The 17,875-nt window shown below is 33.9% G+C and overlaps 9 protein-coding genes and 1 non-coding gene across 10 annotated transcripts; 7 read left to right on the top strand and 3 right to left on the bottom strand.

Moving 5' to 3' along the window:
* Positions 1-17: 17 nt before the first annotated feature.
* Positions 18-1,902, top strand: TpMuguga_04g00786 (putative integral membrane protein). The gene is made up of 2 exons (XM_061306077.1): positions 18-928; positions 958-1,902. The coding sequence occupies exons 1-2, from the start codon at positions 655-657 to the stop codon at positions 1,833-1,835; spliced, it is 1,152 nt and encodes a 383-aa protein (XP_061161237.1). The 5' UTR covers positions 18-654; the 3' UTR covers positions 1,836-1,902.
* TpMuguga_04g00785 (DNA repair helicase (rad3) family protein) lies at positions 1,895-5,020 on the bottom strand. The gene has a single exon (XM_759328.2). It carries the CDS (start codon positions 4,834-4,836, stop codon positions 1,948-1,950), a length of 2,889 nt encoding a protein of 962 aa, XP_764421.1. The 5' UTR covers positions 4,837-5,020; the 3' UTR covers positions 1,895-1,947.
* A 335-nt stretch (positions 5,021-5,355) lies between these two features.
* Positions 5,356-10,172, top strand: TpMuguga_04g00784 (putative integral membrane protein; the record flags this gene model as incomplete). The annotated part of the gene is made up of 1 exon (XM_061306076.1): positions 5,356-10,172. One exon carries the CDS (start codon positions 5,356-5,358, stop codon positions 10,144-10,146), a length of 4,791 nt encoding a protein of 1,596 aa, XP_061161236.1. The 3' UTR covers positions 10,147-10,172.
* A 108-nt stretch (positions 10,173-10,280) lies between these two features.
* Positions 10,281-11,590, top strand: VPS26A (Vacuolar protein sorting-associated protein 26A). The gene is made up of 7 exons (XM_759326.2): positions 10,281-10,434; positions 10,513-10,629; positions 10,662-10,758; positions 10,788-10,853; positions 10,886-11,015; positions 11,047-11,282; positions 11,313-11,590. Exons 1-7 carry the CDS (start codon positions 10,432-10,434, stop codon positions 11,555-11,557), a joined length of 894 nt encoding a protein of 297 aa, XP_764419.1. The 5' UTR covers positions 10,281-10,431; the 3' UTR covers positions 11,558-11,590.
* A 144-nt stretch (positions 11,591-11,734) lies between these two features.
* TpMuguga_04g00782 (uncharacterized protein) lies at positions 11,735-12,870 on the top strand (the record flags this gene model as incomplete). Its single annotated transcript, XM_759325.1, has 2 exons — positions 11,735-11,791; positions 12,433-12,870. The coding sequence occupies 2 exons, from the start codon at positions 11,735-11,737 to the stop codon at positions 12,868-12,870; spliced, it is 495 nt and encodes a 164-aa protein (XP_764418.1).
* A 395-nt stretch (positions 12,871-13,265) lies between these two features.
* On the top strand, positions 13,266-13,418 carry TpMuguga_04g02360 (uncharacterized protein; the record flags this gene model as incomplete). The annotated part of the gene is made up of 1 exon (XM_061306164.1): positions 13,266-13,418. One exon carries the CDS (start codon positions 13,266-13,268, stop codon positions 13,416-13,418), a length of 153 nt encoding a protein of 50 aa, XP_061161904.1.
* Positions 13,419-13,902: 484 nt separating this feature from the next.
* TpMuguga_04g02110 (uncharacterized protein) lies at positions 13,903-14,768 on the top strand. Its single transcript, XM_061306132.1, has 4 exons — positions 13,903-14,103; positions 14,185-14,338; positions 14,413-14,648; positions 14,709-14,768. Exons 1-3 carry the CDS (start codon positions 13,954-13,956, stop codon positions 14,580-14,582), a joined length of 474 nt encoding a protein of 157 aa, XP_061161902.1. The 5' UTR covers positions 13,903-13,953; the 3' UTR covers positions 14,583-14,648; positions 14,709-14,768.
* TpMuguga_04g00781 (uncharacterized protein) lies at positions 14,741-16,212 on the bottom strand (the record flags this gene model as incomplete). The annotated part of the gene is made up of 9 exons (XM_061306075.1): positions 14,741-14,826; positions 14,889-15,054; positions 15,090-15,336; positions 15,366-15,477; positions 15,518-15,665; positions 15,697-15,806; positions 15,837-15,917; positions 15,949-15,993; positions 16,026-16,212. 9 exons carry the CDS (start codon positions 16,210-16,212, stop codon positions 14,741-14,743), a joined length of 1,182 nt encoding a protein of 393 aa, XP_061161903.1.
* Positions 14,763-14,834, top strand: TpMuguga_04g00941. The gene has a single exon. It is a non-coding gene; the product is annotated as a tRNA-Gly (tRNA).
* Positions 14,878-17,839, bottom strand: TpMuguga_04g00780 (uncharacterized protein; the record flags this gene model as incomplete). The annotated part of the gene is made up of 13 exons (XM_061306074.1): positions 17,540-17,839; positions 17,053-17,507; positions 16,808-16,977; positions 16,388-16,775; positions 16,263-16,347; positions 16,026-16,232; positions 15,949-15,993; positions 15,837-15,917; positions 15,697-15,806; positions 15,518-15,665; positions 15,366-15,477; positions 15,090-15,336; positions 14,878-15,054 (listed from the first exon to the last, which is right to left on the bottom strand). Exons 1-13 carry the CDS (start codon positions 17,778-17,780, stop codon positions 14,878-14,880), a joined length of 2,466 nt encoding a protein of 821 aa, XP_061161901.1. The 5' UTR covers positions 17,781-17,839.
* Between the last annotated feature and the right edge of the window lie 36 nt (positions 17,840-17,875).

Genomic DNA, 17,875 nt, shown 5'->3' with positions numbered 1-17,875 from the left:
AAATGTAATTTTTAAAAATTAATTAAAGGAATCCTTTAATTTTAAAATATTTTAGTTTTTTAATGAAATGATTACTTCATTTTGCTAGACAATGTATAATTACACACATCCCGGTTCGCCCTGCCGATGAACCTTAAAATAAGATTCAAGTCATTATAAAATGAATGACTAAAGAGTACATTTTAAGAAGCATGGCAAATCATTTTAAAACATGCACAGATATGCACATATACAGATGATTCTAGTAGCAGTTCAGATGCTACTGTTGTTACTACTCAAAATTTTACCAGAAACTTCCACACTATCTTTATCAAAAATTTATCGCCGAATCGCATTAAATACTTATTATTTTTTGCACATTCGATTTCAAGCTATGATTGGTTGCTCGGTCAAAATATAAGCCTACAGATTTTCAACAACCAACCTATTTTGTAGTTTTAACTCATTTTTATCCTACACATCAAAAAATAATTTTTTTGAAACCAGGATTCCTGGCAGTTTTTTAAAATTAGAGGATTTAAAGGTCGTTTTCTGAAGAAGGTGACCTACCGCGATTCCATGGTTCAACATTGAATTTTTCTATTTAAATCACACCAAGAATATTTAATTAATTTAAATTTATCTAAAAAATTTAAAAAACTAAAGAATATTCAAATGCAGCCATTTGGAGCAAAGACTTCAGCACGTGGTAGTCTCCATGAGCCTGTTAAACAGCATCACGGAGATTGCGAGAAGGCGGATTCGCCTAATCAGCATAAACCTAAAATTAGACTAGGTAAAAAACATAACAGAAACTCAAAATATTTGGGTGTTAGTGCACCCGTTAAAGAAAACAATCAACACACGAAAAGAAGTGAGTCCCCAAAGCCTTCTAGCGCTCATTCACTTACACAAACATCTCAGAGGCTAGAACATGTAAAAAACGAAGGTAACTTGATATTATTTTATATTAAGAAGGTTTAGGTAGGAAGAGGAAGCTGAGAATGAACAAAGCCGTCAAAAACAGCTTGTTCCCAAGTAAAGGGTTAATTCCACCCGAGTCATCATTATTACAGATGGATCCTGATATGTACTATGCAGAGAGACTCTATAACATGAGCAACTACAAGAACACATTCCTTCAATATGGACATACAAACCAGACTAGTCCAACGCCTGAACTTGACGACTCCTTTTTCACTGAAGACAACTTCTTCTTGTCAGACCAGATAAAACTACCAATATATGTGGGATTCTTCTTATCTGGATTCTTTGGATTAATTCTTTTGATATTACTTGCCGTTTGGCTATGGACAGTTGTGAGAACGGGTGGTCAAGAAGATAAAGGAATTGATGAATACACTAAAGGGAAGGCCAATGATGACGGCTTAACTCTAGCAGAATTCAGGTCAACCAACCCTAATTTAGTAACACTTGGTGACTACCTTCTTAATGGGAGAATTGAAGCTGAAAATGACTATGATGAACGACACTATTCAGATGAAAATACTGATACTGACGAGGACCACCCGTCTCCTGGTGAAGGTACCAGCGACCATAATGAAGAAGGAAATTTACCTGAAGCTGAAAATATTTGCGAAGAAGAAACATATCAAGGGTTTGAGGCTCTAAATAGCCCCGAAGAAGAATATTCAGAGAAAGAATCTGACACAGACAAATCAAGTTCATCCAAAGTTGTGAGATTTGAAAACAATGGCCCTGAAGTAATACCTGGACCAGATGACATCAATTACGATGAATACATTGACTGGGACAACGAAGGTTACGAAAATAATTTAGAGGGAGCAGATCAGGAGGATGATGACAGTTTAGATATACAAAAGCTCTTCGGTTAGACACGCACCCTCATTGTAATAATTGTGGACAAACTCCAGATTATAACTAATGTAGTGAATATATATCTTACTATATTATTAGTTTAAAATGATATCAGAGCATTTTAGAAAGTTATATCCCATAAAACTTCCTTGGTGTGTTTGAATCTTCAAGATTCGCTGGTCTTTCACTTCTGTAGCCGAAATTCGACTTATTTGGAGGTTTAAACGAAAAGGGTCCATCTTTTAGTCTAAAATCTGGTAAACTGTGCTGAGAAGTCTTCGGTTTACTGGCATAACTTAGGAGAGAGTGGTTGAAGTTGTTATTTGAGTTGGCATATTTCGCCATTGACTTAAACATGGGCATATTGTTGTTTTTACTGGTTAAACTCGCCTCCCTTGACTTAAATTGCGTATTATAATCCGTTTTTATTGGCACCGTTAACTCGTGAGTGGCCTTCTTTATGAGTCGGGTAGGACTACATGGTCTCTGGTCAAACTGTTCGAAAAATGAACTCAGGCTTTCAATACATTCATCCATCCTAGTGTAAAGCTTCAGACGGTTTAAAACCCATTTGCTCAAGTTTGGTTTCACAGGAATGTGTTTGAACCTGTAGTCTGCCAACAATATTGCTCCGTAGTCCCTATCGTGCCTAATGGACCTACCAACTGCCTGGTTTATTGCCCTAATTGCCTGACTTGTGTACCACTCGTTTGCCAAATTTGACTTTTCGTACGTTTTATTTGAGAGTTTGTCAAGGTAGTCCATCTTAAGTGCTGTGTTATCGTCGAATCTGCTCGGGTATGGTATTCCACAAACAAAGATTCCACGGCAATAATCGTCACTAAAGTCAATTCCTTCAGCTAACCTGCCTCTGCATATTGCAAAGAACACCGATCCATTACCTTGATCTATGTTCTGCTTGTATTTTTCGAAGATTTCCATAGTCGTCACTGGTATCGCATCCTTATCATCCGGATTCTCAACCGGCCTTGCCTCCAGATAAATCCTTTTGAACATTTCGATTTTGCTATAAATGCCAATCTTCTTCCACACTGATGCTGTATAGTTCATCACACTGTAAGAGCCGAAAAAGACCAATACTCCTCCTGGAACATTCTTTACAAAGGATAAAACTGCATTTCCCAGTTCAGTGATGTAATTCATCTTATTTCTGGTGTTAAATGTTGAAGATAACATATTTGGATCCTCAGCATTTCCACTAATTGCCCCTACCCACACTCTAGAAGGGTCAATCACATGCTCATTTTGGAGTTTAACGTCGAACTTGACATGTCCTCCGCCTAAATGCCTTTCCAAAACTTCCAATGGTCCCAGAGTTCCAGATGTGAGTATTATTGACCTAACTCCACCGTTTTTCAGCCTTACAAACGTTGGTACCGGCTGTAAACACTTGAATGTAAACACCTTGGGTATGATTTCTGGAATATCTTCACGATATGAAGTAGGTTCATATTTAGTTTCATCCCTCTTGAATTTCTTGTTCCATCCGAATGCTCTAATCTCTTCGATATTGCCGTTCTTTAGTCTTTCAAACTTTTCGTCGTTTGTAATTATGACATTGTAGTACTCTGGGTAGTCGTTTACTTCTGGAGATAAAAGAATGCTCGTGAATTTCCTCAACATTGTTAACAAAGTGCAATCTTCTCTCAACATCCTTTCGTTATAATGTTGCATAAATGTTTCTTCGTGTTCATTATCTTCAACCGTACCCTTTGTAAGTATTCCCACCACCTTGTTTATTGTATTATCAATATCCAGACCTTTTAGTTTATCGTACTCCATACTTTCGTACATATGCTTAAGGATATCCTCACCTGTATAAACCAAGTGGTCCTTGTTGAGCTCTTTAATTAGCCAGCGGATTCCTATATGATCTCTTGAATCCCTCCTAGTATCAAAGTTATCATAGTTTAACAATATAATATTGGTTAGGAACTCGTCGGTATTTTGAAGGCACATACCAATGGTATTTAAAACCACAAAATCGATATCATTTTCTCCAAGCTTATCTGGGCATCTGAGTAAATAATCATCATAAAAGGTTGCAAATCTTCTCAACGCCTCAATAAATTTTCCGATGTCCGTTTGCTTGATTCCAAAGGATGCTCCTTCTTCGGCCACCTGTTCCGCATTGTGTGCTTCATCTATTATGATGATTGAATCCTTAATATCGATATCCATAGCATCTCTAATGTCCGGTGAGAGAATATAATTGTATGGAAGTAGTACAAGGTCTGCATGTTCCTGACCTTCTTTGACTGAAAAATATGGGCAAAAGTGTCCATCCTTTCCAGTTTGAACCATTTCCTCTATATCCATAAGGCGTTCAAACTGAAACTGCTTCGCGTTCTTATCTCCTCTCATGGTGTTAAAGTACTCACACTTACGTTCTTGGATCACCTGTTTGCAAAAGTTCGCCAGAACCTCTCCTGTCATCTTACCCCTCGAAGGGTTGATACATAATAGATCTCTGGATGCCAATAGAACTCCCTTCAATCCTTTCGGGTTAAATTCTTCGTAATAATCACTCTTCCAAACTTCACCAATTACTTGTTTAAGTTGTGAATGTGTCCTTGACGAGTACATTATCTTGATTCTTTCTGGTTTTATTTCTACCTTTTTCCTCTGATCTAAAACCGAAACTGCCCTAAAATCTGCCCACCTTTTCTCTGATTCCTTTTCTAACTGTTCAGATTTCACTGTCCCATCTTCGGATTTTTTTACCTTTACATCTTTTGTAGCATCTGGTTTTATTATGTCATCTTTCGTTTTCTTGACCTTCTTGACCATTTTATTCCACAACAGCGTTGCGATTGTTGAACAAAGTAGCGATAAAGTTTTACCAGTACCCGTTGGTGACTCGAGTAAGGCATTTTTAGATTCTTTTATTGTTTTTATTACGTTTTCCATATAGGATCTCTGACACCTGTAAGGATGGAACGGGAATTTGACCTCAATTCCATCTATTACAACTCCCGATTCTGATATTTTACTCATAATTAGAAACTAACAAAATATAATACACTTAATCAGCAGATAACATTCAAGATGTGTAAACGTTTGATTAGAGTAAACTGTAAAATCTGATCTTCTTCATAGAGTGGAAAAAAGTAAAAATAGTAAATTAAATTTAGCTATCTACTGAAAAACACATTTAGATAAAAACAATATAAAATACAAAAACTTTTTTTTGGAATAAATCTAAATATTATTTTACACAACATACACATTTCTAGATGTGCTATTACTATATTATTTTTTTAATAATTTTTAACGTATTATGCTTTTCTAATTTTATTTTTAATTTATACACATATTTTAAATTATAAATTTTAAAAGATCTGCTCAATTAGGTTTAATTTTTGTTTTACCGATTTTTCATTCCTTCTGTCATTGATGTTGAGATGATGGCAACTTTTCCTGGTTTCTGGGCCATTTCTACAACTTTTATTGAAATTTATAAAATACACCAGTATCTTCTATTTTTTATTTTTAGCAGAAGCCCTGATTTAGGCTATGGCAACCATAACTAGGTCACTTGCTCAAGTTTCTTCTTTAGGATCCACTTCATCTACAGTTGAATCATTAAATAAGTTCATTGACTCCTTTAATGACACATACAATAATTTATATTTAACTTCAAACCTCCAGGATTTAAAGAAGTTTATAACTGACTCGATATCTTCTTTCGAAGATATCACGGTTTCTCAACTCTCAGTCAAATCCGAAAACCTTTTAATCAATAATTTTGATTCGTTGTCGAAAATTAATTATTCTATAAATTTAGGATACTCTTTGAACATTTATATCCCGGAAAATAACAACCAGTATCCTAATATTTTGTTAAAATTTTTATTGTCAAACAATGTAGTCATACACAACTACTATGATAAACTTGGTATACCCAAACTCGACCTTTTGGTCACAAGATATCGGAGTTATAACATACTGTATCTATCCCTTGTGGATATATGCATTAGGCTCTGCGAGTTTGAAACAGCATTCGAAAAAGTACTCCAACTTGGGTTTGTACAACACTATTTGAGACTAGAAATCGGCAACACAGTGTTTAAATGGGATTCTGAGCTTTCGGGAAAGTTCGGAAACGATTATGAAAAAATAATCAGAGAACTTGATAAGAGAGGGATTTATCTGTCAGTTAAGAAGCAATTTAAAAGCGACCACTCAATAATTGAACACATGATTAACTATTTTAGCAATAGAATAGATTTGGAAATATGGTCGAGACTATTTAAATTGTATATAAGTATAGATTCTATATATAACGCGCTGAACAAAATTGAGTCGTTTCCAAATTCTGTGAGAAAAATCATTCTTTCAAATGTTAAATTCTACTTTTCAGAGGCTCCAATGAGAAATATATCAGTAAAAGTTAGTAAAGATGGATCTTCACCTGAATTCACCTTTGACGATGAATATGAGGTTGTTGAGTTGAGTCTAGTCTCTGAAACACCGAGCCAATCTTTGAAAAAATTAGAAGATGAACAATTTTTGTCAGAAATGTCTGGAAGAATTTCAAAACCCTTAATAATTTCTCATGTTTTCGGATTAAACTTCGCTTTGCAGTGTTTTTTTGCGGAGGGAATGGTGATGTTTGGTCACCTGTGTAGGGATTTCTATCACGACGTCTTCCTGTTGGTATACGCAATTCTGTTTGACATCTTACAGATATTTGTAGGAATTAACTTGTACTATAGATATCAAAGAAGAAGAGAGCTTTCCGTAAAACTTTGCTGCGGATTTCCGAGAATATTTAAACTCAAGCTGAATCACAGCTTAATGCCGCCAATTTTCCAGCTTGTCTATAACCAACACCTATCGCAAACCAAACTTAACGCAGTATCACCAGAATTCATCATTCCAAAGTTTCTAGTCAAGTCGTCAATGATCAACAAGTTCAGAAATCCAATTTTGGGAATATATGAGGTTTCTCCACTCCTAAAGGTGGATATGGAGCATAATTTTTTATTCCACGCTCATAACTCACTGGACTCTAGCCCGATCCTGTATGAACGTTTTGCCATATTACCAAACACAAGTGCCAATCGTTCTGATCATCCAGTAAACTTTTATTTGAATTTTAATGAGTTTGATAAGTCTTTATTAGGGTACAAATCACGATCGTCCAGCCTGAATACAATGGACTCATTGATCATCAACGGAGTAAAGATTTCCAAATTTGAGAAAAAGAGCACTGGTTTCAATCACATAGACTTTCTGAGATCATTATATGATAAAACCCCTAAATTTAGAATTAAGAACTTTGATAGGAAGGAATATTCGTTCAGTGACTATCATTTGGGGTTTACATACTCAGATGAAGGGAGCTGGATAATTAGAGGATACCCGGACAACGTATTGTCACTAATAATGACAATATCATTCTTTATAGACGACGTTTACATGCTTATACACTACTCCCAGTCACTGGAGTACTTAAAGTATAAAGATACACTCAAGACAAAGAACAGAGCAATTGTACAGACACTACTGCCCTTTTTCCCAAAAAGATCATCAAAGGATGCAAAGAAGATTATCTCTTTTCAGAAACACATCAAGAGGAAGTTCAGGTCACAGCTGGTGTCGTCGAGAAATTTCATACCCTTCATACCTAATGTAAAAAGGACCTACACGACGTTAACGAAGTTTGTTATGAAGCCTGACCCCAGACCAAAATGCGAAGTTTACATGAAAAATAACCAGGGGCACGAGTCCAAGATATCGTTTAAAGTTACATCCAGAAAAAGAAGAGATAATATCTCAAGGCCATCATTCAGGTACAGGATGATGAACCCAATGCTGAACTCCAACAAGGTCTCATACGGGAAGTCATACGTAGACCCGGACTTTAGATACAGCACAACTAATCTGAGATCGCTTTATAGATATAACTCAAATCTAACATCGTTTTTGCATTCATATACTATTGGAGAGAATACAGATAATAACATGTTCTTTGGCACTCCCTCAAAGTGCATTCACCTGTCGTTTGGAATATCATTTAAGGACTGTAATTTCTGTAACAAACTAAACACCTTTAAGCATATCAGTCACCTACTGTACCTAATTGACCTGTTATCGCATCATTTGTTCACTTTAAACACGTCTTATTCTACAAGCACAGGTTCATTCCCACACTATAAAAATAAGACTAGAATAAAAACCATATATGAACCTGGAGGGTTAATGGAAATCAACATTAAGAGTGTTGGGAACTTGGATCTATCCTTAAGATTCTTTCAAATTATGTCGCAAATCGATAAGAACTTTCATCTCAAGTTGTTTTCATATACTAAGAATCAGTACCCCTTTAAAATACTGAAGGAGTCCCTCGAAAACACTATTTTCTTGTCACTGTCGACTGTTTTCCACGAGAGGTACTATAACCATCTGGTCTCAAGGCTGGCAATATACCACTTAATGAAGGGGAGATTTAACATGGCACTGTCCCTGATGATTCAGACTTTATCGGAGTCTAATACTTATAAAATTAACTACGGAGGATCAGAATCGCACCTAAGAGAGAACTATTTGTGTGATTTCGACAAGTCGTTCAAGGTCCAACTGATTAATAAAATATACGTTGAGCTTTTGAATGATTTCTATTCCTTCAGAAAGTTTAATAATATTGATAAGGAGAGTAAATTTGTTTGTGACAACTCACAGTTTGATTCAAAGGAGCATAAGAACCACGCATACAAATTATGTTTAATGACAGGGTACTCGTACTTGATGGAGGCACAATCCAAGTTTATGAACACAATGTCGATAATAGATAAGAGGTTTCGAGAGTTCAGTTCCAGTGTTGATGTAAACCAAAGATTTCTTTTCTCAAATATAAAAGAGGATTTTCCATGTAATAAACCTGTGGAGACAGACGAATACAGGTCTACATTGAAGCTGGCGACTGAACTCCTGCTTAAGGCGGTTACTCTTAACCCTACCGATTATAAGTCTTGGTATTATCTGGCCCAGTGTAGCATGTGTTCAAATGATTTCCACTTTGCATATAAGTGTTGTGAACGTTCAATTGATTGCCATGACTCATCATTGGCATCGCTTTTGACAATGGTTGTTTGCAACAGTACAAGGATCAGAACCTGCTCACCCTTTATCACGGACGATCAAACTTGGGAAGAATACCTACAGATAAAGTCGTTTGAAAACACTGTATCCTTTAGATCAATACCACCACCTTTGGAGCCAATTTTTAGGCTTGAATTGAAGACTGTAGGAGAGTTGGAAGGGCACCTTAAAAACTATGTTGGTGGTGATCCCGAAAATTCAATTTTTGTGCTGAACTCACTTCAAAACTTTGGAAGTATTTATGTATCAAGTGCAATACTACAATTGATGACTAGGCTAGGGACCAGATTTAATTCTTATTTCCCTTGGGAATACAAGTATTTGAGTAAGTTTCAAAAGGGTTCTAAATTTTATGGTGTTGACAGGGATTTACAAACAAACTTGGCGTCAGGGTTTGGAAATTATGTAAAAAAGATGGTCTCAGCCTCAGTAGAGGCGAAGTATATGTTATGCTCAGTGCCCTTTATTAGTCTTGTCTTGGAAGCGTTTTTCCTGAAGAAGTTTAACCTGAGTTGCAGACACCACTGTAGGGCCATGCAAGGACAATATTCCTGTGGGTTTAGTTTAAATTTTCTGGAAGAGGAACTTTATGGCTGGATTACGTGTATTGAAGTGTTATCTCAGATTGGAGAGGTTGAAACATCAAGACTATTGTTGCCAATTCTGGATGTGTACATGGATTACTATGTTTTGGATAGGCCAAGTAAAAAGAAGAGTGATAAGAATGTTTGTAAAGTAAGTTACCGGAATAGGAATAAGAGGAAATTAGTACAGAGATATTTTGGACAGGATCCTTACTCTTCAATTGATATTCAATTAGAAATCAAGTACATTAACGTATACACAAGGTCACATAACATAGTAAGTAAGGAATCACTAAAGGAGTTGATGGAAGAAGTTCTAACACTAAATTCAAAGTATTCATACAGGAAACTCATTATGTTACAAAACAGAATTCATACAGGGCTTGGCGAATATAGTAACTCAGTACAGATTGGGAACCAGATACACAGAACGAGTATGAAAATTTGGAAAAATACAGATTTTGACCTAGAACACAAGAGTCTATTGGCATTTGCATATGCTCTAGATATGTCAGGGGAGACGGAGAAATCAGAAAAAGTTACCACATTTGCAAACCAGATTCATCTAACGACACCAGTCCTAAAGCTTGACCTAAGCCTTAGTGTGCCGTTGTGATCAAATTTTAAAAATATTTCAAATCACAGTATATTTATTATTCATACTAAATATAATTTAAATTTATAAATTCCATTTCATTAATTGTAAGAAAGTTAAACAAGATTCCATGTTTTTTACACAACTTAACCTGATGGTGCCATGAGTCGATGTTAATAATAAATATTTTAGAATAGTATAATAATTTGTGATTTTTATGGAAAAATTTTAATATAATTATTTGTTAGTCTTGGAATAAAGACCAGCCATCGCAAACATTTATTTATATCACAGCTCCGTGTAAAGATGGTAAGAACTTTTCAAAGATAGTTAGGTCATTTATCATATAATGCCCACACATCTTCAAATAATCTTATTTGTATTTAGTTGTCTATGATATTCGGGAATGCCGTCACTCTAGACATAGAAATCGATACGGATCCAAGTAGATCGTTCGTATTTGTGGATCCTGTTCAAAAGGGGACCAAATGTCCAATATTTTCAGTAATTTAAAAGATTATTTTATATTATTTCAGGAAGGAGAAGATATAAGTGGAACGGCATTCATAAGTATAAAACCGGGAAAACGACTTGAGCATGGAGGAATCAAAGTAGAACTAATTGGCCAAAGCGGTAATTTAAAATTTTATTATTTTTATTAGATACTCTATATGATAGAGCGGGTGTGTACGACTTTTTTGTTATGTCGAAGGAAATTGAGCCTCCAGGTATTTTTAAAATAAATAAAATTTCCATTTAGGAACACTTACTGAGAGTAAGCAGTATAAATGGAAGTTCCCCCTGGTAGGATTGGAAAATGAAACGTACTGGGGAGTGAACATCAGGCTCTACTACTTCATTAGGATAACAATAATCAGAGGATATGGAGGGTAATTTCACAGATTTCTTAATAATGTTTAGAAATATAACAAAGGAGTCTAGTTTTGCAGTACAGAACTTAGGACCACAACCCGAAATTAATGACACAATTAAGATGGAGGTTGGGATTGAAGACTCACTCCATATTGAATTTGAATATAACAAGTCAAAGTATCACCTTAGAGATGTTATACTGGGGAAAGTTTATTTTCTACTAGTTTCAATAAGCGTAAAGTTCATGGAAATCGCTATACAGAGGGTTGAAACTATAACTTTAGGTTAGAATAAGTGTTTATATTATTTTTTAGGCCGAGTTGTCGTTAATGAAACCGTCACAGTAACAAACTTTGAAATCATGGACGGCTCACCAATTAAAGGGGAGTGTATCCCAGTAAGGCTATATTTAGATGGGCTGGACGTGTGTCCGACATATAAAAATGTACAAAACAAGCTAACAGTCAAGCATTACATCAACCTCATGATCGTTGACGAGGACGATAAACGTTATTTTAAAAAGCAGGAAATTGAACTATGGAGAAATCACCTAGGATAACATTAAATTCACTTAATTTCATATACTATGTTATTATTCAAGTATTTATTTTTTCTTCATAGGTAGGAAAACCGAAGAGAAAATTCCTCAAATTTATTTATTTAAGAGAATCAAATTTAAAAACAGTAATAAATATGGCCAGAAACTCTAAAAATAAAGTTCTAAAATCTTTAATTGATGATTTTGATAAGTGCCTTTCAGAGCTCTTGGCTGTCAAGGACAAGTTTATTACAGGTATTCTACAAACTGATAATTTAGATGAACAGAATGTAATGATATCAAAAACCTATGGAATGACCATGATAACTTTAATTTTGTAGTTAAAAACCTGAGGTAACTAAACTGGTTTATAAACAGTTATTAGAAGGAGCATTGTGAACTCGAATTTAATTTTTCAGAGGAATAAAACTATTTATCTAGAAATATGCAGGGAAAATGATAGACTAGAATCAGTAATAGAAAGTGCAGAACTTGAAGTCCAAGAGAAATTACAAACTAGGAATAATTTATCAGCGGAACATGGTTAAACACAGAGTAGAAATTTTGTATAATCACGTTTAGAGAAACAAAGGATAATTATAAAAAACTTTGTTGAAGCTATTAATGAGAAACATTGTCTTATAAACAACTGTATACTACACATTGAGGAATATGATATTGTACTTTCATACAAACACAACAGTTGTTCAGATATTAAGAAAGAGGTGCACAACTATCTTATCAATGTTGAAAGATATAGAGAAAGTACAGGTTCGAATTTTAATCCACAAAAATTTGAAACAGAATCAAATCGAGCAATGTTTTAAGATATACTCTGAGGAAATCAATATATTGAACAATAAAATAGTATTTAATTAAGTGAATCATGTTATCAGGATACCAAAAACTCTGACATAGAGAAATTGAAAAAACTGGTTAACAATTTAATGAATGAGTTGGATGCAAATTTAAAGGTTCTGGAACAGAAGAAAGAGGAAATTAAATTATTGGATACTGAGATAATAGAGCTAGAAAAGTCAATAACAAAAATATCCAATGAGTATTTTTTACAATATATACTATACACTATATATATATATGTACCATCATGTATAATATACAGGCTGTGCGAAATCGATTCTCTTATAGAACTAAACAAAATCAAATTAAACTCTTTAGAAGAGAATATTAAAGATAAAAACATAGAATGTGATTTAATTAAGAGTCATATTTCTTCAATTGAGTCTAAAATCAACTCCCTCGTACTGGGTGTAAAGAAAAGACAAATGGTCAATGAGGAGATTAGGAACAAAATTGTAATAAGAGTTTATTAACTAATAAAATATATAGAAATCAGTCATGGAAGCGATTAAAAATATAAATGATAATATAAATTACATTATAAAGGAAATTACTGTAAACTCCGGGTTTATCAATAGGCGCAATGAAAGGAACAGGGGTTTATCTATAAAGGTTTTTAAATCCGGAACACATTGTCTTTAGATTGAATGGTTCGTATATAAAACTGAAGAAATAAATAATAAGATAAGTAACTTGAAGTCCTTATCAAAAGAGTTGAATGATCATAAGTACAAGCAAGAGGGTTTGGTTGAGGAGGTAAACAAGTAATATATTAAGTAAATTTTAGTCACACCGGCTCGATTCTGAGTTTTATAAACTATCGATAATTGAAAACAACCTACTGGTAGTTTTATCCCCAGTACTCAACATGTTACAGAATGAAATAGATAAAATTAAGGCCAAGATAGAGGATTTGATAGATGAGAAAACCACAAATAAAAAAATTTTAGAAGATAAAAATAAGATGTTAGAGAGAATAACTGAAGAGAAAGAGTTATTAAACCAAGTATTAAACTGGTAACTATGTATTTTTAGGATTTGAAAGCCTTAAAGGAAAAAGCTGATAAAATATCAGAGAAAATAGAGAGGTAAACTGAAATAAACTAAATTATTTTAGGAATAGTGAAAAGAAAAAAGTAAAATATCCTAAAATTTATATTAATTAGTCTCTAAAGGAGAAATTTGAAAAAGAACTAAACAGAGAGTTCGAGAAAGTATCGATTGAATTCGAAGAAAAAACAAACGAAATCCTACAGGTTTAACTAGTTAATAATATAATCAAATAGAGCATGAATCAAGAATCGGATTCCGAAATAAAAGTGTATGAAAGCATGGTGGAAATAAGGCTACAAAGCGCCAGAAATGATCATGAGAACATAATACTAGAGAAAAGAAAAGTAATAGAAAGTCTGGAAAAAGAGTTGGACCCTCTAGAAAATATCGAGAATAATAAATGATAATTTAATAAAAAAAATTTATGATAATTAATAAATGGTTCCCACCCTATTTAATACACATTTTGATCTCACATGACAAATTCTTCCATTTTGTCATAAATGGATGATTCAACTCATTCAAATATATTTAACACCCTTATTGAGAGGTCAATTGTTTTAGAATCCCTCAAGGATACTCTGGATCAAATGGTTGATGGTTTCTACATCAGAAAGGAAGCATCAGATAAAATATTAAAGGAAGCTTCCAAGGTAAACACATTAAATTTAATTATTACTTATAGTTTTTAAATTTAAATTCTATAAATACCCAATTAATTTTATATTATTTAGCAATTCGCGATGGTACTATACGGTAGCAAATTCTTGCTACCAAAGTTCTATGTATTTGGCCAATTGGCTCAATATAACTATTTTAATCAAACCTGGGTTTTCAATATAAAGAATCCACTGATGTTTCAGTGTTTGGACCCAGGTAACATCCAAGGTATGAAGATTCGCATTCATACATTTTAAAATTAATCCATCACCAATAATACTTAATTTTTATTAATATTTTAGGGATTAATCAAAATTCTTCGGATCCTTTCGACACTGATGTTGCCGATGACTACACACCACGGGCCAGGTCCAGTTTGACAAAGGACCTACCCAAAATGTTAGACTCAATGGTTTCAGAAAGATACTGCTTTAATGGTTATTTAAAAATAATCGCAACAGAGGATATTTAATATTAATATTCTCTTGTAAATTTTAAATCAATATAGTAAAATTTACCACACTCACCCATGCAAACTGTAACTACAAATTCCATTTTATATCAAAAATAACATTATAAAATATTTATTTGATTTTAGGATAATATAATTTTTGTTAACTCATTTAAGTATTAATATTTGGATTCCACAGGAGCGTCTGTAGTCCAACGGTTAGGATATCTGCCTTCCAAGCAGGCGACCCGGGTTCGACTCCCGGCTGACGCAGTTTTTTATAATTAATTTAATACATGTGTTTTAATAAGGAAGATTATTTTTTACAGTCGTTGAACTCAATTAAGTCCCGAATGTCACAAGGATGCATATAGCAAACTTGAATGATTTGGATCATCTTTTGGCTCAGAGGTTTCAAGTTGATCTGGTAAAAAGAGTTTATAGATTGTATAACTGTGTCAGTATATGAACCATACATGAGTAGCCAAGTGGTCTGAATCATTTTTTAAAAGGAAATTTAAAACTTACAACGGGAGCTATATACAAAATTGTATTTAAGAATGGAGGTAACTTTTTACTCTGAGTGAAAACCCCTGACATCATAAACTGCATAATAGAAACACAAAGAAGCATTGATTTTATTGCTGTTTTCGATATATTTCCTGATGTGTCAAACGGAAACTGCCACAAATTGTATGCGATATTATGTCTGTCGACGTAGAATCTGGCTGCAAAATATAGTGCAGCTAGTGGGAGAAGGTATGGAATAAATAACCTAAATGATATATTAACTCTAGACTGTACCCGAATGAAAGAGCCAACGTGAAAACAGATAGATGGTAAGCATACCAATATCCCAAATCAAAGAATGGTATTCCATCATCCGTGTTAAATACTGTTTGATTGAAATATCTGACTGAAGTTATATTAGAAAGGTAAATTTTAGTTAAACTTACATGCCAGTGGCGAAACTTGAAGTAATTGGTTACAAGGAACCAACAGACTGGCATTGACTATGTAAGTCGTGACGTACTTCCACGATGTATTAATCAGTATTCTCCCCAACTCCAGCGATAGGAGGTCTACGTTCCCATCAAAAACTCTCTAAACATAACATAAAACATTGATTACGTACCCAAATTGCTATCATAGAGGCGACCAGTGGTACAAAGATGGTGCTTGTGAACAAGTATATTATGTGTTCGAACAGAAGGTACTTTTGAAAACGAGTATGGGTCCATATCCCTAAAGTAATTGTAAACGTGTAGGCCGTACCAATATTCTTGGTGAGGAAAAATATAAGATTTGGATGAACAGCTGAGTTAATAAACAACGTGACCATTGACTGAATGATACCTAAATACTGTTGAGGTTGTAATAAATTTACCATGCCAAAACGACGACTTGATGAGTTGTGCTACTCCTTCATTATCTAATACATTTTATCAACAAAACTAAAATTACTCTTAGGTCCGTTATATCTCCTAATTATGTTCATTTTGGCAAGAAAGTATGTCACAAGTACGTAGAAAAGTATAACCACGAAGTTGATCAAGAATCCTCTCAATAAAATCTCGTTACTTGATCTGCTGAGGTTTAGCCATATAATATCCTTTGGGTGAGGTGCCGGTGATATGAGCCAATTAAACATCGATTCTAGAATCTTCTTATCTAAAAAATAACTTCAGAATAATCATATACCTCTCAGAATGTGCATAACCAGGTTTGAGTCTGCAAAAGATACAAAACAGATTCTAGATGATGTCGTTTGAACCTTTCTCTTTTCCTAAATTTTCATTATTAGATTTTTTTTTAAAAAAACATACTTCATCTATTTCTTTTCTAAGATTTTTAATCGTCATAATTCTCTTAATAAATCTGCTCTTCCTCCTTCCGTACTGGTCATAGATATCTTTATCAAAGGTATCTGCCCTCCTATGTTCCGATTTTTCCTTCTTGGGGCAGTAGTGAAGGTTATGGCAGGAAAATGACCTAATTTTGAAACTATCAGACCTCGATAAATCTCTTTGAAATGAGGTTGAGCTGTAAAATCTTGTGAGTCGGGACTTAGGTTCTGGATTAATCAGAGTATCGTCTACAGTATGTTGTTTTGATTCTGAGGATTTTTGAATCAATTCAAATCCCGGAGTAATTGAAATAGAATCATATAATCCTGCCAGTTGTAATTTTGCATTTTCCAACTTGTTTTCCAGCCTGAAACATATTTATAATAATAATATACTAACATTAGCCTTCTGCTATAATTCATGACAATATGGGCTGAAATTACTTGACCAGGGAAGTAGTTGTCGAAGTGGTTATATATAACAGCAGGGTCAGTTACTGTCTTCTCGAATCCATATATCATCAAAGTATGGAGTTGAGGTCTCAAAATTGCGCTTAATTGTTTGTTACTCTATAAACAGATTTTTACTATAGATGTCCTTACCTCTAAATAGTCTCTAAACTTCATAATAAAATAATATGTTACAAATGAGTAGACCCAGGTTGAAATGTACAGTGCCCAGGTCGTTGTTCTAGAATTTAACATATCCTGAAATGTATAATTTAAAAATCTGTAAGGTTCCTTCTGAAACAAGAAGATGATGAAAATTAAAATGTTTATGCAAACCGAAAATAAAAAACATATCAATAGTAGTCTACAGTTCTGTCCCATAAACTTTAAGTATAACTTTGCTTCATTATTGTTTATTCTCTTAGAGCAATCATATAGCAAATAACTCCACCAGGATTTGTCAGTTTTATATTTGTACAAGCCTTTTGCCAGTCTTTTAGCTCCTGGAATTTCATCAGTCCCAATAGATTCATTGGTGACCCTAACTGCAAAAATTAGATTATCCACTGATTCTGATGAAGGTTTAGGTTTATCATCAAATTTTCCAGACGAGAATGTTTTAGAATTTGTTAGTTGATCCAGGCAAGTATCTGAATGTGTATGTGACAAATTAATAAAATACCTCTTTTTAAGAGCAAACTACTTGCTTTAGCAGGATTTAGACTCTTTTCATCAAAGAATTTCTCGTTTTTATCAGTTAATTTCTTTTTAAGACGAATTTTCCGGCTAGAGAAGCCGTTATGTACAAGAGTAATTATAAATAGCCGATATTTGGACCATATATAAAACGTAAAAGAGAGAGCTGCTATATCGAATAGTACAATCGCTATAAAGGCCAAATAACTGTAGTCATCGAAGGCCATTGTTTAAAGAATTACTTTTATTAACTTTTACATGTGTTCTGTGATCAACACATTTAAACATATAATTGAGTGCATAATTTAAATTATTATAATAT

Source organism: Theileria parva, assembly GCF_000165365.1.
Source record: "Theileria parva strain Muguga chromosome 4 map unlocalized ctg_529, whole genome shotgun sequence".
Classification (NCBI taxonomy): domain Eukaryota; phylum Apicomplexa; class Aconoidasida; order Piroplasmida; family Theileriidae; genus Theileria; species Theileria parva.
Note: the sequence above shows the minus strand (reverse complement) of the source record. Positions and strands in the feature narration are given on the sequence as shown.